Source organism: Gadus morhua, chromosome 11 (genome assembly GCF_902167405.1).
Source record: "Gadus morhua chromosome 11, gadMor3.0, whole genome shotgun sequence".
Taxonomy (NCBI): Eukaryota; Metazoa; Chordata; class Actinopteri; order Gadiformes; family Gadidae; genus Gadus; species Gadus morhua.
Window position 1 is genome coordinate 5,226,622 of NC_044058.1, and position 20,907 is coordinate 5,247,528.

Here is a 20,907-nt window from a genome sequence, read left to right on the forward strand (position 1 = left end):
ACCATAAAACATGTAATGCATTGAGAATGCATGAAGAGGGGTGCCCACGTGGGTATGACAAGAGGGCGTGACGGTGCGGGCTGCCGTCGTCGTTCACGTGTGCAGAACTAATTTACCAGTCTCCGCCTGACCAATCAGGGCGTATGTTTGTTGCATGTTGGAATTTTTTTTCTTTAATAGGTCCATGGGATTACCACTTCGATTTATAATAAGGAAGATGGAACTAACCGCATTCTGCTACTCAGATGAACTTCAAACCGTACTTTCCTTGTTGCCGTTTAGTTCAAAACTGCGTGCTGCATATGGCATTAACAAGAACCTGAGCGGATGAACTATTAATCAGACAAGGTCAGTAGATAAAAGTCAACCTATGTATCTGTGCATCTGTCTATGTACATCTGTGTATCTGTGTGTGTAGCTGTGTAGCTGTATATCCGTGTATTTGTGTGTCTTTGTATCTATGTATCTGTATATCTGTGGGTCGTATCTGTATCTCTATATATCTGTGTATCTATGTACCTGTGTATTTATCTATGTGCTTGGCCACCTGTATCTCTCTGTCGTGTCTATTGTGTATTACTAGTTTTATTCCACTGGTGAATTGTACAGGGCAGCTTTTACGGTGGTGATGATGATATTTCAAATATTCAGCAAACCTTTTGCGTTCCTTTTTGAAGCAACGTTCTAAAGTAATGTTAAAAATAAACATAAAAGGGTTCATTTGTTTTCACCGGATTTTTGCTCGAGATAGCATGCAGAAAAATGAACAGATGACAATGTGCCTTTGCTTGTAAACCCCTATACCATGGTTTGTTATTTGACATGCAGTATGTTTAGGGTATATATTATGTTTTATTAAGAATGAATGAGAACAATTGGTCGTTTCCAACTGCAGTATGCACACATGAGTTGAATTTACTTTGAAAGGAAAATTTGATCTTGAGGGCAATGAGATTAGCTACTTAAGCCTTTCTGTCTTGCTGAGAGTATTGATATTACCAGACCATATGCGAACTAACTTAACAAAAGGATCTGAACTTGGCATTAGTCTCATGGAGGAATAACGGTGGGCCCACCCATGTCCTTTAGTCTGTTGTTCATCCACTTTCCCTTTTCTCAGTGGCAGCATGTGCTGTCGGTGGACTCAGTCGTTAAATAGCCTCAGTTAATTTAGTTATATCATCACCAGATTTAGCAGTACGGAACATATCGTTACTTAATTTGTGTTATTGTTATTTCATTCCGACATCTTCCGACATGACAAATTATATTCCAAGCCTAGTTAAAAACAAAAAAAAAGAGTATTGTTCCCAGAAGGTTTTATTTTGGCCCCTTCATGTCCATACATGCTTGTGGACGCTACCTCCGTGCTGTCACTCATGTGTTATTTAATAGGCAACAGTGGGCAACTAATGATCTGGAACACTGGGCCGCTCATGGAGCTGGACTCTCTGGGCTGCCTATCAGATGACGTCCTGATGAGGAAGAAGACTTTGAAGGAGCAGTAGTAGAACAGTGTCCTAGCTGTGGAAGCACTTTCACCTAGGGCTGGGCGTTATTGCAAAAAATATTATCACGATTATTTTTTCGATATTAATCACGATATATAATATTAAAAAATATATATATCTTTTAACCCTTTCTCTTATTTTGTGTGTGTGTGTGTGTGTGTGTGTGTGTGTGTGTGTGTGTGTGTGTGTGTGTGTGTGTGTGTGTGTGTGTGTGTGTGTGTGTGTGTGTGTGTGTGTGTGTGTGTGGTATCCTGCACACCACCATCCACACTGTATAATGCACTCTGGCCATCAACTGAAATCTGTTGTGAATGGCTGTACTATGTACGAATGACTGTATATTGGACGCCATGACCGACTTGTCGATCTAATTTCCAGTAATGTTAAGGAAGTATCTCTAGAAAATGTAACCATGTACAAACATTCACGCATCATGCCGGAATGGTTTAACAGCCCTATTGATGTTATGTGTAACATCCCAAATACCCCTGATGTTGTGTTTTTAAACAGAGACAGAAGGGAAGTGCTCTTACTTGAGATAGGCTGTGTATTTGATCTGTACATGGAAATGGCTTTCAACGATAAAATCCTTAAATACCAGCCCATTCTGGAAATTCTAAGGGACCTAGGCTACCAATGCAAGCTAATAGTGTTTATTTTTGGAAGCTTGGGGCATGTCCACAACCGTGTTTTCAGTGGGTTAAGGCTGGCTGGGCTCTCCAGCAGAAAATCTAAACAATTAGCAAATTTCTGCTCCATATCAGCAGTGATAGGCAGCCTGGCAGTGTGGCACAGGAGATGTATTTTGTACCCTTGAACAATGACTTATCTTATCTCTGAAATATTTGAATCTTGTAATGTGATTGGTGGATACAAATAAAGGTGTGTGTGTGTGTGTGTGTGTGTGTGTGTGTGTGTGTGTGTGTGTGTGTGTGTGTGTGTGTGTGTGTGTGTGTGTGTGTGTGTGTGTGTGTGTGTGTGTGTGTGTGTGTGTGTGTGTGTGCTTAGGCATTAACCGCAAAACTGCGATCAGATTATTTTGTTTATTTCTGCCGCATTGGCTGTCAGGTAAATCCATATCAGAAATGTTTTTTTTTTTTTTTAATTTTACAAATTTTTTTTTTTTTTTTCATATCGAGCATTTATGTCTAATGCTTATCGTCATAATCGACTCGAGATTTATCGCGATTAATAATCGTAATCGAGTTATCGCCCAGCCCTACTTTAACCTGATCATTTCCCCCAGCCTTGCGTATGTGCTTGTGAAGCACAAGGAAATTAATTGCGGAAGAATAAACTATTACTTCTTGTTTCATCTCCATTTTGACCATTAACTGTTTAACACCATTCACCTTGTTGGCACACAGTGTCCTCCTCATCTCTCATTCCAGGTCTGGGGTTGGAAGACGGGTCTTCTTGACATATCACTCATTCTCAGTTCTCCTGGTCGGGCGGCTTGGTGAGGATTCTCTGGCCCTGCAGGGTACCATGGCGTTGACACCAATTTCAGACCATTTGCCCCCAGCTCTGTTGGAAGCCTGTGTGGTCCTAGGAGCCTCGCACGACAGGCTGAAGGAGCTCTACCAGGTAGCCATGCAGTAGACGCACTCCGTCCTCCGACCTAATCAGTCATTCAGTCAGGCAGACTCATTTATTTGTGTGACATACATGACATCATGGTTCCCAACTAATAGAGAAAACAAATGTAAGAAATTGTAAGTTAAATAGGATGTTACAAATTCAATTTTAATGAGAGGACTTCCATTTAATTCATTTCCATTTATATCCACTCTTTAGTCAAGACCGCTGGGCAAGGATTGTAATGGGACTCCAGAGCTCTCCCTGCTGGAGCCGGAGGTACTACACATTGTGGCGCCTCTGCTCTTAAGCAACAGCCCTGCTCAGTGTGAGGCGGTGAGTTCACAAGGGCGACGCAGACGCCCATTCAACATGAAGAAGAAAGAACGTCCACCATCAGCAGCAGCAGCGTCCTCTTGCTCAGGTCTGGCTTCATGCATGATCTTTCTATCACTCTTAGATCTTGCCTGATTGCTGTTGCCAGAACTAGTTTATTTTTGCTTTGCTCTTGTTGCTGATTGCTGTGATTGCTCTTTTCGCGGTACTGTTTACTGTAGTGAATTGGTGTTTTATGCTCTGCAATGTATTTTATACTCTAATCATCTTAGAGCGAATAGTTAAACTCATGTTTAATTGCACTTCTCCAACTGGCTTTTTTCCTAATCCTAGCTGAGGATGCTTGTTGGACCTTAATCCTCCTGCTATAACATTAATGACTGGTGTTGCTTTCTTTGTATCTGTGTTTTAGTCCAGGGTATTCCTGGTGAGAAAAGGAACAACACAAGTGGAGACATCAGCGTTCCTAAAGATATTGACCTGAAGGCTCTGCCTCATCTCTGTTTTCCTGGTGTTTACACATACACACAAATACACATATGCACAGTCTTGACACACTGGTATATGCATTGATATACCAAACTCATTTTAATATGCTTATTGTCTATTCATTGATTTAGACGGGCTTCAAGTAACCAATGAGCTGAAAGAAGAGCGATTCCACTTCCTGGTGTTCACTGATGTGTTTGGCAACCGGACCCATGGAGTGGTGATGCAGTATTACAGACTCATAATGGTACCTAAGAACACTCCCCTTTCACAAAACCCTTGGTAATAAATAAAGTATCCTATATTGTGTTGTGTGCTTCTGTTTGAACAGGAAGGGACTCCTATCTACCAGAACGGTCATGGCTCCTTTCACTCCACCAGACTTTACTCTGCCTATGGTTTCTGTGTGATATCCAAGTACCCTTACTACTCTGCGCTGAAGGACTGTATGTCATGGTAGGGCACCACATCTACCACCACATCAATGCTAGTCCAGAGAAGTGGACGAGACCCTCACATGGTGGCGAGACTCTTCCCAACATTACACAAAACGGAGGGCTACCAAAGCCTTCGTCGAAATTTTCAGGGCTGTGATTAATATACTGAGTAACAGCAAACAAGAGCAAAGAGGAAAAAAAGGCCATTAAAATTGCTTGTGCTTGTGTGTGTGTGTGTGTGTGTGTGTGTGTGTGTGTGTGTGTGTGTGTGTGTGTGTGTGTGTGTGTGTGTGTGTGTGTGTGTGTGTGTGTGTGTGTGTGTGTGTGTGTGTGTGTGTCTCTCTCCAGTCTCCTAGTCCAGCTGAGGACCTCTCGTTTGTCCGATATGGAGGAGAGGGTGAAGGAGTTCACTGCCAGGCTGGCTCTGGTTCCCGTCCCACCGCCCGGGCCGCTACATGTGGTGAGGCTTTGGGTGGGTGCATGTCTGTACCATGCAATGAGATGCATCGTATGTGAATGGGTTCCCTGGTGTTTAATGGGATCTGTTGTTTGGTGTCCCGTCTCTGTTTGACTACGTTGAGTCTAGCCCACCTCAGGCGGTACATTCCATCACAGAACCCAGGCTGTGGTCTGCATGGCAGTCTGAGCTCAAGGCGTCTTGAGCTCAGTGTTGGGCTCGCAACAACATCAAGAGATGATTTGGTTGCTAAGCAGTTTGAGTGCAGTGTACGTTGTTAAGTTCACACTTTATCTGAGGAAGTTTGTAACAATCAAGTGATTGTTTGTAACAATCAATCAAGTGATTGTTTATAACAATCAATTGTTGAGTAGCGCCAAAAGAACATTTACAAGACATTTCTTTGGATATCATATAACTATAAATTAGGGCTGTCAAGCGATTAAAAATATTTAATCACATTATTGTCAATAGTTAATTGCGATCTGTTCAATGCACCATGAAAGGCGTTTTTAATACTTTTATCAACTTGGTAGTGTGCAAAGTATGCTAGATTTATGCAGGTCGTTCCACCATCGCCGTGCCAATACAGTCTTCCCTCAAGAGCTCAGCCCGGAGGACCAGCTACCAGCTGACAGTGCTGTTATGAAGTCCACGTTCAAGAAAGCCTTGTTTGGCCTCACATTTAACTATTTTGTCATGGCCCTACAGTCGTTTGGCTAGGTAACGCTTGGGTTATGGCGTTTAGAGACACTCTTATTTTGAAATCACTCGCTCGTCTTCCATTTAAGTGGCGTAGCCGGGGGTTCGTTTTGCATAAAGCTGAGGGAATTAGCGGGGAGCAGCCTTGTCCTAGGTTATAGATACTTTAGTCTCAACTATCCTGGGATGTGTGAATAATGGGTTAGGGAGAGGGAGGGACGGGGGGAGACTCTCAAGTGGGATGCAGGCTGGTTATTCCTTTAACCCAGATCAATTCCTTTAACCCGCGCTGCCCGTCTCTCAATCCATGAATGTCCAGTACCAGTACATGTGTTAATGCGTCAAAATAAATTTGGGTTAACAGCGTTATTATGTAGTTTATCGCCAAGCCCAACTATAAACGTAATGTAAGGTGCCTTTCAAAAAGGGAATCTCACATGCCTTTTGTTTAATTTTAAGGCTGTCTGTTATGTTTACAGGCTGCATGCCTGTGCAGAAGTTCTCTAACAATAACCACCAACTGTGTGTTCTCCAGATGTTCTCCCTGCCTCCTCTCAACATAGTTCTACCGGCCAGAGAAGATGAGGACTGCCCACCCGTAGACCTAGACCTCCAGATATCACTGCTCTGCTTCAGACCCCAGCAGCTCCTTCAGGTGCACTCACTCACTCACTCACTCACTCACTCACTCACTCACTCACTCACTCACTCACTCACTCATTCACTCACTCACTCACTCACTCACTCACTCACTCTTAATTGGCTACATTCCCAGCTTTTAAGTCAAAGAGGGCAGTGATTAATTTAAATCTGCAAAAATGATATGGTGTTTGGGGGGGGGGGGGGGGGGGTTGTTCTCTCTGGCACCATGCATTGCTCATTTTCTTTATTTTCTGGCAAAGAAATATTGTGACCTTTTTGGGCCATCACCATTTTGCACCCCTGTATACACTCGCACACACCTCAAACTGAGTCTATTAACTGCACTTTACTGAAGCGGATCTCCTTGCCTCCGTCTAGGTGCTGTCCTCTCTCCTCCAGGAACAGAGGGTCGTGTTGTTTTCTGCTGATTGGGCCCAACTCACTCTGGTGGCCGAGAGTCTACTGCTGTTTCTAAAGGTCTGCTGATGTTCCAATCATAGTCCCCTTGTAAAGTCACGCACTAAAAATAGCTGTGCACTGGCCTTCATGAACGGGACAGTTTACTCAGCTTTTTACATGCTTGTGTGTTTGCCTCTTCTCATAAGGCTGATGGAAGCCTTATGAGCCTTTTGTATTTTTGGCAGTGTTGATTTCTGTAAGTGATTTGGATTGGTATAGTGATCAGTTTTCAATGACTCCTGTGTGCAATGTCACTTCAAGGTTTGTGTTTTTTATACAGCTTCATTATTAGGTAATGAGCTGTACTTAACAGCTGCCATTTGACATTCACATCTTTGTTCTCAGATCCATGTTACGAGCAAAAGTAACGACATTGAAAAGCCTGGAATGATTTATTTAGTAATTTGTTTGGATTGATCAATGAGTCCCTACCTTCCGGCCATGTGTTTGCCTGTCTTGTAGCCCATGTCATGGCAGCATCCCTATGTTCCTGTCCTGGCCAGTGGGATGCTGGACTTCCTCATGGCTCCTACTGCCTTCCTTATGGGCTGTCACAGCAGCCATTATAAAGACGTCGCTGCTGTGAGTATATACTGGGGTGAATTGAATGTAGGAAGGAGCAGGGCCTCTTATCCACTTGGCTACGACCCATTTGTGACATATTTTAGTCTGGTCATCATGTAGGAGCATGGTCATGAGCAATGTTGTTTATGAAATGCGGCACCCACCCTGGCATGATACTATAGGTGTCTGTAAAGCTTAACTCTCAGATATCGACCGCTTGCCATGTTCTACAACCTGCACAGTGGCTATGACAAAGATCTCAATTCTGATTGGTTGATTCGCAGCCTAGAGCCGTCAAAAATGAACCTTGGTGCGATTTTGCATATCGGAAATACATGTTGTAATTAACTGCTACATTTTATTGTAAAATTAAGGTATTTAAAATGCACACTCAAAATAGCAGCACGACATATTGGTGTCACAAATGCGCAAATAGTTGTTGCATAGGAAAAAATCATGACATTCTTTCTATTGCACTCAGTAAATGGAAATACCATTTGTGGCCTTTCCATTTACTGTGTCTTTATAGAAGGCTACCATTTGAAAATAGGCCGGTTTTTTTTACTTGTAATGACTAAGAATCCTAACCAATGTGGGTCTAGCTATAACCTTTTATGAACTTGCAGGATGAAAAGTTTGGTTTCGCTTGAACTATTGATTTTATCTCAAATTGATAAATAATCCTGAAACATTTTCTCACTGTACTTTTAATGATTAAAAAAACATTAAATGATTACAATGGAGAATGGTGGTCGTGGCCTTCCCTACTTCATGTGGTGCAGGAAACGGATGACTTGATCCTCATCCACATCGATGCGGGTACTGTATCCAGGTCTCAATGTGACACCGTTGGTCTGCCAGAGATCCCCATTGCTGCGGCAGACTGCTTCACGCAAAGGTTCGGATTTGTTTGTAGTCGATAATAACAGGGCAGTTGTGTGGACCATGGTTTGCTGGTCCGATGGCTGCCATTACGAAAGGCAGATCAGTGCGTCTTTGTGTTTCTACAGGTGTATGTCCCTGCAGCTGCACTTCCAGCTGTTTCAGTGCCAGCGATCCAGCTGCTCAGACATCAATGAGCAGAGGGCACAGAAGAGGGCGTGGCAGAGAAGCCTCAACATGGACATCCAAAAGATCATGCTGGAACTCATGGTCAACATTTTCAGGTCTGGTGGTATCTGGGGAAATAATCAGTCAGTGACCTAGTGTCAGCCATGAGAATAGGTTGTGGTGGTTCTTGTACTGTGGAAAAAGGCAGGTCAAGCCCATTTTATATGTATAGCCCATGTTCACAGTTGCAGTCTGAAGTTACAGGCCATATATTCATGCCCCCCCTAAATCTAGCCCCCGACAGGGCAAGAAACAAGTCTCTTTAGAAATATTTTGAGGGAACGCAGAGGGAGCAATCCCTCCTTCCAGTGATGGATTGGAGTGCAATGGCTGCCATCATTGACATACATTGTAAGATTACAAGCAAACATTAAAAATAATTGTTATTAGTAACTGTAAATTAGTATTGTCAATGCTGATGGCTGGTGAGCAAGCTAGCCGTCAGAGGTTGGGAGGCGTCAAGTCTCGATCACAGCAAGACACTAAAACAGACAGCATTATGGTTACAGGGGGCAGGCTGGACAATGAACACGTAGCCTAGTACCTAATCTAATCTAGTACCTATCGGAAGTAAGGGTAGGCAGGTGCGGGTCACTTTAGCTATAATGAAAGCTGAGGGACACTCCTCTGAACCAAATGAGGGAAGAGAGAGGTAGGTTTTAATTTTAGATTTGAGATTCCCTGATACAGGTGGCAGACTGTTCCACAGATAGGAAGGTGGTCAGGTTAAAATCTGACCTGGCATTAATTGGAATCCACTAGACTGAGTATTGTGTTTGCATTTTAGATAATATTTTTGCGTAGAAGAGTGTCTCTATATCCGTTGCGGATAAAAATTGATTTAAGCAATGTTAATAAGATGAATGAATGCAGTTCTTGTTATACTTTTTGCATGTTGATCAAAAGAAAGCATAGGGTTGAAAAAGACACCAATAATTTTGATACAGGAATTTTGGGAGATGACATAGCCCTCAAAAACACTGTGGCCTCTCCAAATATTGTTTGTTGTTGCTCACGCCTTGTGCTAGGCTGCAAGTCATTTTGAGACATCCATCTATTAATTGCAGTCAGGCAATAATCAACCTTCTGGATCTGGGAGGAGTGGATTGAGCAAATTGGAATGTTGATTTGAGTGTAATAATTTTGTAGCTGTCATAGATTTCAAGGAGCAGTCGACCCAGCGCCAACCCTTGGGGTCGTCCGAAGCTTAGGTTGCATTTTTCTAAATTAGTCTTCACAGAGAAAAAAAATGCATTCTATTGGTGAGATAAACAAGAGAAGAGCCGAGGATTTCATGCCATCAGAGGGTTCAAGACGATCAAGAAGAATTCTTTGGTCAATTGTGTCAAACGTGCCTTTGAGGTCAGGCAGCACCCGTGGGCTTGCATTGCGCTTCCCATAGTAAGGATAGATTATTTACCTCTCTAGTCACAGCAATTACAGTGGAATGGAAAGTAGACTGTGACAAGTAGACCGTGACAAGTTCATGATAATGGGCATAGCAGGACCAACTGTTTCATTCAGGGAGATTGTGCTGGGCTGCAGAAAGTGCTGAGCTCCTTGCTTGTACGAGGTCCAAGCTGAAGAGATGGTAGAAGCATCAATTCCTTTCAAATTTATTTGATTTGGTGTATTATAGAAGTATTCTAAGAAGTTGCTTGCAGGGAGGGAAGATCCCCCTTTCGGAGGTCGTCCTTGTGCGATTGCCTTTATTGAACCATGGCGTTAGTCTGGCTTCAGATAAGTGATGAATTCATCATTGAGACTATCCAGGGAGCCCCTGCAGGCAGAGAGCAGAGCAGGGGACAGGGGTTACTTATCTGCCATGGCTTTAGAAGTTAAAGGTGGGATACCCCGGCAGCTAAAAGTAGCCCTGCCGGCATCCCGGGGGGAAGATACCACCACCAAAACGCAAATTAGAAGCGCGACTCGGAATTAGCTTTGTGGGCGGGTCTATGCCGCTGTAGCTATTATACTGGCAGATAAATGACTCTTGCGCCCGACGCAAATTTAAAAAGGGTTGCCCTGAAGTAGCCTAATTACCCGTAGGTGTGGTTTGGGCGTAACGTGCAATAAACCAGTGAGAGTGACATCTCCCATCCCCTTTAAGAGCCATGAGCGTATTTGAACCTGACGAGTTGATATTTTGACGCATTGGCGGTCTCCGATGAGACAGATGCATGACCACATGAATTTCAAACTTTAAATGGCTCAGTTTATGGCCAAATAATATGGCCGAATTTCACGCATGGATTAGCGTTTTTTCTACAACTTTTGAAATACTGAGTCGTCATGTAAATTTCGGCAAAGAAAACTTAACACATATATGATATGCGGTCCTGTGGCCGCAACTGTGGGTCTATTTAATGATATGCGGCAATACATTAACAAACATCGTTTCTTACCAGTATTGCATACATTATTGTTATTGACTTGTGTTCCTAATATGCATGTGTCCACCTGTTAATGTACATTACCATTGACTGTACATTAAGTGTTAAGTTTGCGTGAGTTTAAACAGATGGACGCACACATGCGCGCCTGCATTCATTCATTCTTTTTAACACTCACTAGAGGTAAAACGATGTTTCCTCACGATCAAATATCTAATCAATCCTAAAAGTTATGGGCTTGTACACAATGTCTGTCATGAAAATATGTGTTTGCTGTGCAGTGTTTGTAGATGCATTGATTTAAATACAACTTATTAACGCTGTATCAGCTGTTCTTTCACAAATGATTTAACCAAAGTTATAATTTACCCTAAAAGGAGATTTTGTTTTGGAAGGCTGGGATATAGCCTACTTTGCTTGAGTTTATTATTGTTGTTATTAATATTTTAATGCATGGCATAACCTACTACCGTTTTCATTCATGCAGCACCTATGGAAAAAAAATGTTTCCACATCATCATCATAATATTTCAACTAGGCAAATCGTTTGCATGTTTGTGCTGTGTATAGCCTAGTGGTGTGTAAGCTTATGTTGCAGTTCCGACCTGCCATGGTACGTCAAAATAGCAACGCCAATCGCGCTATCCGCTATTGCACTTAGACCAGGTATTTGTCGGTCAGATGCGCAACTGCTTTATCGGTCTGTAAGATAGCACCATGTATCATTTGCGCCGGAACACTCGCAGGTTTGCTGTGGGGGAAAATCGGCTTTGCGCTGGGTGCAAACTATACATGCGTCGGTGTAGAAAGTCAAGTGCGCTGGATGCAAGATGGGGCCCCCATTGTCTTTCCACCATTGTTGGCAGGGTGATGGACTAACAGTGAAGCCAGCATGTCTGTGATGGACAGAAAGCCTGTGCAAGAGAATCAGCAAACGCTGATTATCAAGCTTTTTCACATGAATGTTAAAAAATTCCATTCAAAGATCGGTTGCCAATTTCAAGAATTCATCCACAAAAAGTGAATTGAGACCCAGTGGGTGGTAATCTAAACAGAATTAATCTGTAATGGTTTTTGTTTGTTTGATTGGAAGGAGGAGCAGAAGGCAAGCACCTGTACGAATGTTTAGTTATTAACTTGTAATTGGAGGAGTAGCAATGAGACTTTAGCAAATTGGCGCTTTGACCGGTATTATAACGTGGAGGAGCCTCACCCAGGCCCCGGTCTAAACTATATAATGCCAGCCAACGGTTTAGGGATATTAATCCACTATAACGCTAACCCTGACAGGTAGAGGGCCAGACATGATCAAGCGGTATTTTAATAATTTTTTTTATACATGCCTGGTTGTATGAATGTTTTATTAAATCTTTTTATTTATAAGAGATTTACCTCATTCCTTATCAAAGCTAAGTCTTTTATCATAAATTGTGTAAGTCTATTAAACAACATTCACAACTGTTTCAATGTTATGTGTTACCTCCAGGGACGTGAGCAGCCATCTGAACTTTGAACACAGAGTGTTTAACAGTGAAGAGTTCCTCAAGACCCGAGAGCCGCCTGAAATGCTTTTCTACAAAATGGTGAACTATTAGTTCTCTTTCGCGCTCGCTCTCTCACATTCTCTCATACATGTATATTATTTGTGGTTACCCGGCTCCGTGAGTGTCCTGTCTTCCGCCTAATTAACACAAGTTAGCAAAATGCATCTCAAACCTGCCTCACCCGAGGGTCAGGGCGCTTTCCACCTCCTACTGCTCAGGTGTTTCCCATTAATGTGGTTTACTTATTTATTTTTGTATTTGCTCGAAGGAATCATTTCAAATATATCATGCCAAAAAATGGGTGTCCAGGCAAACACGGTTATATTTGGGGTTGCATTGTATGGATGCGTTCTTGCAATGGTAAGTGTAACTGGAACTGTTGACTGACTGCTTTCAAATCTAAATGTGAAAAGGGCAAGATGTATCATGCATTTAGTCAGAGCCAAACCTCATGTGGAAAACTCCATGTTGAGACCTCCATGCTCCTACCCACTTCATTGACCACTTGTTGTTCTGTGCCATAGGTTTTGGAGACCCACGTATTTCATTTTTTTCTGAAAGATCGCCTTAACAGAAAGATGGACTCTTTTGCTCGCATGGAGCTCCACACACGCTCAGAGATGCAGAAGTCAGTAATACGCTCAACTTTCTCCTCATAAGCTCTCCACTCACCAAAGCTGAAGTGTACAGCACAAACGGAGGCTAATTGTCTTCAGACCTGAGGGGTATTAAACCCCAGACAACTCACTTACCATGTCCATTTTTTTTTGATAAGGATCAAAAGCGGCAGGCAAGGTTGAATAAATACGCTCCACCCCAATACTACGTGCTGCGCTCCGCAAGGCGCTCTGGTGTGTTGAGGCAGAAACACTAGACTCTTTGCATATCTTTAGCTAGCACTGAAATTAAATGAATTTTTTTTTTTATACCTCACACATTCAGTATAATGGTATTGAATGTATACTGTGGAATTTAGCTTCTTCAACACATACTGTATGGCTTTGTAGGTTAAAGTGCATGGTGGTGAACCCTCGCAGGCCCACCATGCAGGAGATCCAGGCCCGCAGGACCGGCTGCCACCCTGAAGCCATGCTTAACAAGAGGCTCGGCATGAGCCTTCCAAACCTGGGGGACCACCCACAGGTCACTCGCCAGACACTCACTAAGATCCTTATATATGACCCGAGTAAGACACAAACACACACACACTCTCTCATACTCACTCGCTCACTCAAACACCATGTTTGGCAGTGCTTTCTTTAATAATTCGCAATGCATAATCTTTTTACAACAATAACGTTGTTTGCCCCAGTTGGTTTCAAAATGCTGCAGCTGAGGAAAGATGTATTTTCATGTCAAGTGTGACGGTCTTATTTTATAATCTGCTTGTTTGAATGGTGTATAAAAAAAAAAGTACCAAGACATGTTCTCTTGTCTTCCCTTCCCTCTTTCCCCATCCTTTCGGCTCTTTGAACATTTCATTGTCTTCCCCTGCTCTCTTCACCCCTTTCAACTCATTCCCCCATCTCATTGCCTTCCTCTCGCCGACTCTCTCTTCCCCTAGTTTTGCAGAGTCCTCTGAAATGCATGAGGGTCTTTAAGCTGCCAGAGCTCCCTGCCTCCCTGTCACTCCTCTCCATCCAGAGGTTCTACAATGAGTTGATCCTGCAGCTTGGCAAGGCCATCTTCTGTGTCCCGCCCGAGAACTCTGCACTGCTGGCCAGGTACACGACCTACCTGCAGTTGGTCTTAGTATTTGTGTATCTTGTGTATCTATTTGTATGTCTGTATTTGTTCCCGTTATACCAGTCAAAATATATGGTGAACTAAAACCAACAGTACTTGTGTCTGTGCAGGTTCTGTTACCTACGTGGTCTCATCAACACCTTGTGTTCCCGCCGCCTGGAGGCTCTGAGGGACTTCCAGAACCTGTATAAGACGGACACGTCCCTCTTCCCCACCCAGCTGGTGGCCTGGCTGGTGGACTCGCTACTCCTGGAGGAGAGGCAGCTGGCCGAGCGCCGGCCCGAGCTCAAGAGACTTTTCCTCAAGGTCTTACGGAAACACCAACCCTCACTATTTAGACATCATATTAATCATCATCAGGATAATAATATGGTTGAGTTACATTGCATTCACTTCTTAAACTGTATTGGACTTTGTCCTGGTTCTGTTATACTGTATTTTGAAAGCTTTTGTTTATTGATGATTATAAAATAATATTTTTTCACATTCTTCAGTGAATTGTGAAATCAGTTCTTCAGTAATTATTTTGGGTTACATTTTTGTTGTACTGTCTCTTACTGAACGTAATATATTCCTATTGTCATTTACCACTTATTTAAAGTGCAACACTTGGCTGTAATGGCGGTTATGATGCCAGCTTATGTGGTGAGTTCTCTGTTTCCTCTCGTCAGGTGAAGACCGACAACGAGCGAGTTTCCATCCAGCCTGACGACCACGTCAAGAAGTTTGAGCTCCCAAGGTGCTGCCTGGCGCGGGAGGCCTTTGTGCGCTGCGTCCAGGAGTCTGGAATAGTGAAGGACGGGCCCACCATCCAACGTCTGTTTGACGCTCTCACTGACCACGGTAACCAGCAGATGTGATGCCGGCGTACGTGTGCACGGGTCTGGGTGGTGGGTGTGTTTGGTGCCAAGCCTGTGTGTGTGTGTGTGTGTGTGTGTGTGTGTGTGTGTGTGTGTGTGTGTGTGTGTGTGTGTGTGTGTGTGTGTGTGTGTGTGTGTGTGTGTGTGTGTGTGTGTGTGTAGGGAGATGAAGGTGGTGTGATTCACATGTAAATGAAAGGAATGTATGACAGCCTCTAACCCTAGCCCCCCACATGGCAAGAACAAGCTCTTAATTAGCAAGGAAGAAATGTTGAGAAGGAACGCAGAGTGTGGGATCCATCCTTCCAGGGTTGGTTAAGAGTGCAAAGGGTGCCATAGTTGACATGCATAAAAGTAATGCAAGCAAACATTTCTTAATCATTAAGGACATTTATTGTTGTCTATAGTGATGGGGTGCTAGCTAGTGTGCAAGCTGGCCTTCAGGGGAATCCAGGCATCTAGTCGCAGTCACCGTAACACATGATGGTTAGATAGGGCAGGGTGGACGGGGCCAATCTAGTACCTATCAGCAGCAGGGGTAGGCCAGGGCCGGCCAACCAAGCTGCCACCAAACAAATAGTAAAGAGATAGGTCTTCAGATTGGATTCACATTTCTCAGCAGGGACAACTTCTCTGAATACAGGTGGCAGACTGTTCCATAGTTAGGGCGCTCAATAGGAGAAAACTCTTTCATGCTAATTTAATTTTCATCTTTGGCATCAAAGAAGCCAGCTCCCAAAGACCGGAGGGGCTGAGAAGGACAATAAGGAACACTAACACTACTAGGATGGTAAATGCGTGAATAAGTCGACCAAGGATTATTTAGGAGTGTTTTGGTCTATTTTTGAGATAAGATCTAAACCAGGGAAGAGCTGAATCTTTTATACGACAGTGTTTGAGACGGGGAACAGGTGTCCAGACCAAAGAGTCCAATCAGACTGCCAGGTGAAGCTGCTTAAATCAGCCACTATCCACACACACTCCCACTTACTCCCAACACCAGATTATGGGTGGCTGAGGCTTCACAGAGAGACCAGAATAGCTTTTGGTTAGGCCACCCTCCCCAAGCACGAAAAGGCCTCTTTTTGTCTGTTAACATATTCTGAGTACTGGCCCGGTTGGCGGTAAACAATAGCTGAAAATAAGGAATCAGAAATGTGTTTTTTGTTTGTTTAAGAGGAACTGAGTAGCAGTAGGGAAGCCCCTGAAATTTTTTTGTTTCAGATGTTGGTTTAATGTTAGGCGTAGGTCTGGTTTTAACAAGGTTTCACATCGGCCCCGGATATCTATCTTACTTTCAACAATCATATCCTTGACCAGGGGTGCTTTAGATGAAAGAGATCTGATGTCAAGAATCCTATTTTGAGCTATTCCGATTTACAAATGGTGTTCGGTTACCACTCAGCTCTGAGGACGGGGAATACAAAGAAACTGAGATTTCTGCAGAGAATGCTCTGTGCCCTGCCACGTCGCTGCCGTGGTAAATCATGGTGGTTCCTCAGTGCTAGCATTATGTGCTACATCCCCCTGGCTAACTAGCTTAATTAACCTATCCAGTGTTCTAGAATCTGCAACGATGGTTAGTATGTTTATTTATTTATTTATTTATTTATTTGTTTATTAAGCAGGGACAATGCACAGCTCATAAGCAGTACCAGAGTTAGCTATAAGCTAATTTTCATCTGTAGTGTTACGGCTGCCGTCTAATGCGCATTTGATGTTCAATGATTCTGTATGCAAATCCAGCTGGGTGATTCCCTTCCGATGATTGGTCCCCTCCCTACTTCCTGGATCCCATCGAAGCTACCAATCGGGAGTCTCCAATCAAGCAAGCTTTTGCCCTTCTGCTCCACGGGAGGTTTCTGTCCTCCCTGAGCTCGCCTTAGGACACCTGCGTTACCGTTTGACAGGTGTACCGCCCCAGTCAAACGGTAACGCAGGTGTCCTAAGGCGAGCTCAGGGAGGACAGAAACCTCCCGTGGAGCAGAAGGGCAAAAGCTTGCTTGATTGGAGACTCCCGATTGGTAGCTCGGATGGGATCCAGGAAGTAGGGAGGGGACCAATCATCGGAAGGGAATCACCCAGAATCATTGAACATCAAATGCACATTAGATGTTCAATGAGCTGTAACAGTAGTCCCTGGGCAGGAAACAGAGAATAACATCTCTGTCAAAATGTTGCTAGCAGGTTGGTGCCAACATGAATTACGATGTTGTCGGAACTAGTTTCTGTGTTGATTCGGCTCATCTATCTTTGTATGGTCTGGCCGCATGCCAGCTACCTAACATCAGCTTTGATGTGGTGAGACCCAAACCAAGTAAGCAACTAAAGTTAGCTCTATACTTTCTGGAGTGTCTGTCTTTCTTAGCAGACCAAAAGACAGTAGTTCAAAGTTGGTGGATTTCTTTAATTATTATACATTTGGGATTTTCCTGCAGAGCTTTCAGCAGTCAGGAATGCTGTGGTCCTATAATTCTTTGTCTGTCTTGTCTGAGATATTCCTTCTGTCAGGGAGCATTTCCTTCAAAGTCCCCTCTGTGTAAACAACAAAGTTGAACAAAGTGATTTGAACATAACATTTAAATATCTCAGATTTTTGGGGTGGTATCATCCCAAATATATATTTTGGATTTAGATAATGAATACCATGATTAGAATCAGTGAATTCCACATTTGAGAACAACATTGAGGATCATGCAGACAAGCTCATGGTGTAAAGTAGTGTGTTCGCATTTATTTATTTATTAAACACCTGAATGTAGGTTTAACGTCATGGTTGGGAATTAAATCATACATGGAAGCGATAATGGCACAGAAAATAATAAAACCAGTCAGGCTTTTCACAGTGCATTTCCATGCTTGCCTAAACTGAAAGCATGTTAATGTGTTAGGGACGGCTGGGTTGGACTGCCGATGCTGTTTTCAGAATAAAGGTCTCTGGTGGTGAATGGCTTTACTGGGTTTACATGGACGATTGTTAACAGTTTACATGGATGACTCAGTTAGCAGATGCTTTTATCCAAATGGATTTAAGTGGATGCCGATGTCTTTAAAGTGCAATTGAACACCTGTTCTAGCTCGAATTCAAACACTTGGAAGGACGGGGCTGTGTTATTCCCATGAATACGACCAATGCCAACTTTTGCACGCACGCATGCACGCACGCACTGTGGTGTACTATAATCTACCAAGAAGCTGAACCCTCTCATGCACAGACATCAAAATTAACAGGCACACACAAACACACACACACACACCTATAAAAAAGGCACTCATACAGAAGTAACCTGTATGAGTGATGACTAATCAATGATTGAATAAACTGAAGTTGAAATTGTTCCGGTATTGAGCGAGGAATGCTGCAGCCGTAATCATTGAACAAGCTGCACTGAAATCCTTCGGGGCGTTCCATACTTTGGGGAGAAATACAAACTTTTACTTGATTCGATCTATTTGTTCTTGTTTCCAACCAAGACTTGCCCAAGGAGTAGTCTTGCAAGAGGGAAAATGTGGCAGGAAGAGTGTTGGAAATGTGGGTGGGAGCTGGGGCGAGGAGAGTTTGAAGTGATGGACTTCAGAAAGTGTGTTATCTTAAGGAATGATTGGGTGATTGGGTGAAAGACACCATAACAAAAACTAGGTACAAGCGAAATGAAGATAAAAAATTTACCTTATCTGTAGAGATCTTTTCCATAATGTCAGAATATATGACGTGACTTCGAAGAGCAGACTCAAAGGCACTTTACTTTACCTTTTTAAAAAAAATAACGTTACCTGCGTTTGTAGCCGAGATGAATGTTCACAACAATTTGATTTTACTCCTGTTTTCCAAATTGTGTGTGCGTGTGCGCGTGCTTTCTAGTCGATGAGAAGCAGGTGGACCCCACCCTCTTCAAGGATGTCTACACCTTCTGGAAGGAGGCTGAGGCGCAGGACGTGGACCTGCCCCCCGAGGTCGTGGACCGCCTGGACAATAACGAGTGTGTCTACAAGTTGTCGTCCTGCGTCAAGACCTCCCATGGGGTTGGGAAGATCGCCATGACCCAGAAACGCCTCTTCTTGCTCCAGGAAGGACGACCGGGGCTCTGGGAAATAACCAGGTTCAGAGACATAACGGTGACAGAAACCACACATGCTCATGTCTTTGTCTTGGGGTGGTTGCTGTCGTCGTTGTTTGTCATCTGGCATTGACTTCATTTTCTTTGATGCGTTGTGTTGCGTGGCGCTGAGTCCCTCCTGACTTGTCCCTCCCATGGCAGGAGGTGAAGATCTCGTCGTCACCCTTCCTCCTGCTGCGCGTCCCCTCCCTGTGCATCAGGACGGCGTGCAGGGCCGAGGGCTTTGAGGCCAACCTGAAGACGGAGACGGGCCTCTGGGACCTGGTGATCAGAGAGATGTGGGCGGGCCGAAGGATGGCCGATCAGCATAAGGTGCTCCTCCACGGTCACGCTATGTCCTGCCCATCGCCCAAGCTAGTCACTCTATTGGACCGCTGAACTCAACTCGGATTACTAGATGACTAGTACTACTAGGTTTACTAGATAAGCCTGCATGGGCTAATCCAACAGGAGTATATGTGTGAACAAAATGGATTTCACTTACATTATAACATCATTATCTGAATTGTTTAACGTTAATCATTTCAATGTATTTTCCTTATTGTATTATGTAAGTGAAAGAAAAAAAAATTTTGCTGGTTGGTTATTCCAATCACTTACTGCACACACCCACCTGTGTGTTCTGCCTGCAGGACCCCCAGTACATGGCCCAGGCCCTGACCAACATGCTCCTAATGGATGCTGTGGCAGGTTGTCTGCACAGCCAGAGGTCAATCGGCTCTGCCTCCAAACTGGCCTACTTCGACAGGATCAAGCATGAAGGTGTGACTTCCGTTTCACCTGAAGGGTCCTGGGGGGATGTAGGCAAGGGGGCAGTGTAGACATGCACTGTTTTATCTACTGTTTACTATGCGGTAATGTGTGATGTAAGGACACAAACTGAAATCAAACTGACTCAGAAACAAAAGGAGTATAGTATAGAAGAATACTGTAAGGTTACATTGTGTTTTAGTGTTATTGCAGGGGCTGTGTTTGGGTCCACAGATGCTACTTTTTCTGAATGAAAATGTCTCCTCTCTCTTTTGGATTTGTTTCTGAATTATGGCTTTCATGTTTGTTTGTATTTGTTGTGTTCATTCACGTACCAGTGCCCATGATGGTGCCTGAGGCCACTTCTCAGACTCTGAAACACAAGATCAACCCTTCACAGGACCTGGCTGAACCCCAGACTGTGCATGTTCTGCTGTACACACCGGGTCAGACTCCACTCTCCGAAATAAATAGACACACCAATTTCGAATGTACTTCTCCACAACGCTTTTTTAAACAAGGATTCTCTCTCTCTCTCTCTCTCTCTCTCTCTCTCTCTCTCTCTCTCTCTCTCTCTCTCTCTCTCTCTCTCTCTCTCTCTCTCTCTCTCTCTCTCTCTCTCTCTCTCTCTCTCTCTCTCTCTCTCTCTCTCTCTCTCTCTCTCTCTCTCTCTCTCTCTCTCTCTCTCTCTCTCTCTCTCTCTCTCTCTTTCTCTCTGTCTCTGTCTCTGTCTCTGTCTCTGTCTCTGTGTGTGTGCAGGCCAGCTGAGCTGCAGCGACACAGAGGAAGGCGGGAATCCCAAGCTGTGGGTGGCACTGAGCGGGGGCCGCGTGGTGGTGTTCGACGCAGCCAGCTGGTCCATGCTGCAGGACTGCATCCAGGTCGGGAACGCTCAGCTGGTAAGAACCCCTTTGGGCTGATGTAATGCTGAGGCTGCTTGTTTAACGAGAATAACTGCTGCTGAATCGTTCAAAAGGACAAGATGGTGGCATCTTGTTATGCAAACATGCACATGCTGACTCTGGTTTTGCTTCTTGGCAAGGTTCTTAGAAAGATAGTAAAGAAGTTTTGTAGTTTGAGAGTATATATGTATATATTAGAGCTGTCAGTTAAACGCGTTATTAACGGCGTTAACGCAAACCAAATTTAACGGCGTTAAATTTTTTATTGCGTGATTAACGCAATTATTTTATAAAAAAAAAAATAATAAT

General features: G+C 43.7%; 1 protein-coding gene across 2 annotated transcripts in view; it reads left to right on the forward strand.

Annotated features, from left to right (window-relative positions):
- LOC115553893 (DENN domain-containing protein 3) overlaps nt 1-20,907 on the forward strand; it is a 25,800-nt gene continuing 4,893 nt past the window's right edge. The window contains exons 1-23 of one of the 2 annotated variants that reach the window (XM_030370420.1): nt 1-348; nt 2,879-3,098; nt 3,309-3,513; nt 3,838-3,936; nt 4,046-4,161; nt 4,246-4,370; nt 4,700-4,811; nt 6,046-6,165; nt 6,531-6,629; nt 7,074-7,193; nt 7,958-8,073; nt 8,186-8,341; nt 12,165-12,261; nt 12,747-12,850; nt 13,230-13,408; nt 13,787-13,946; nt 14,079-14,274; nt 14,640-14,811; nt 18,691-18,944; nt 19,088-19,258; nt 19,579-19,708; nt 20,035-20,142; nt 20,456-20,595. In XM_030370420.1, the coding sequence (XP_030226280.1) occupies nt 3,000-3,098; nt 3,309-3,513; nt 3,838-3,936; nt 4,046-4,161; nt 4,246-4,370; nt 4,700-4,811; nt 6,046-6,165; nt 6,531-6,629; nt 7,074-7,193; nt 7,958-8,073; nt 8,186-8,341; nt 12,165-12,261; nt 12,747-12,850; nt 13,230-13,408; nt 13,787-13,946; nt 14,079-14,274; nt 14,640-14,811; nt 18,691-18,944; nt 19,088-19,258; nt 19,579-19,708; nt 20,035-20,142; nt 20,456-20,595 (3,078 nt within the window). In that variant the 5' untranslated portion in view covers nt 1-348; nt 2,879-2,999. The remainder of the gene's footprint in view (nt 349-2,878; nt 3,099-3,308; nt 3,514-3,837; nt 3,937-4,045; nt 4,162-4,245; nt 4,371-4,699; nt 4,812-6,045; nt 6,166-6,530; nt 6,630-7,073; nt 7,194-7,957; nt 8,074-8,185; nt 8,342-12,164; nt 12,262-12,746; nt 12,851-13,229; nt 13,409-13,786; nt 13,947-14,078; nt 14,275-14,639; nt 14,812-18,690; nt 18,945-19,087; nt 19,259-19,578; nt 19,709-20,034; nt 20,143-20,455; nt 20,596-20,907) is intronic. The other variant, XM_030370421.1, reaches the window with a different exon arrangement.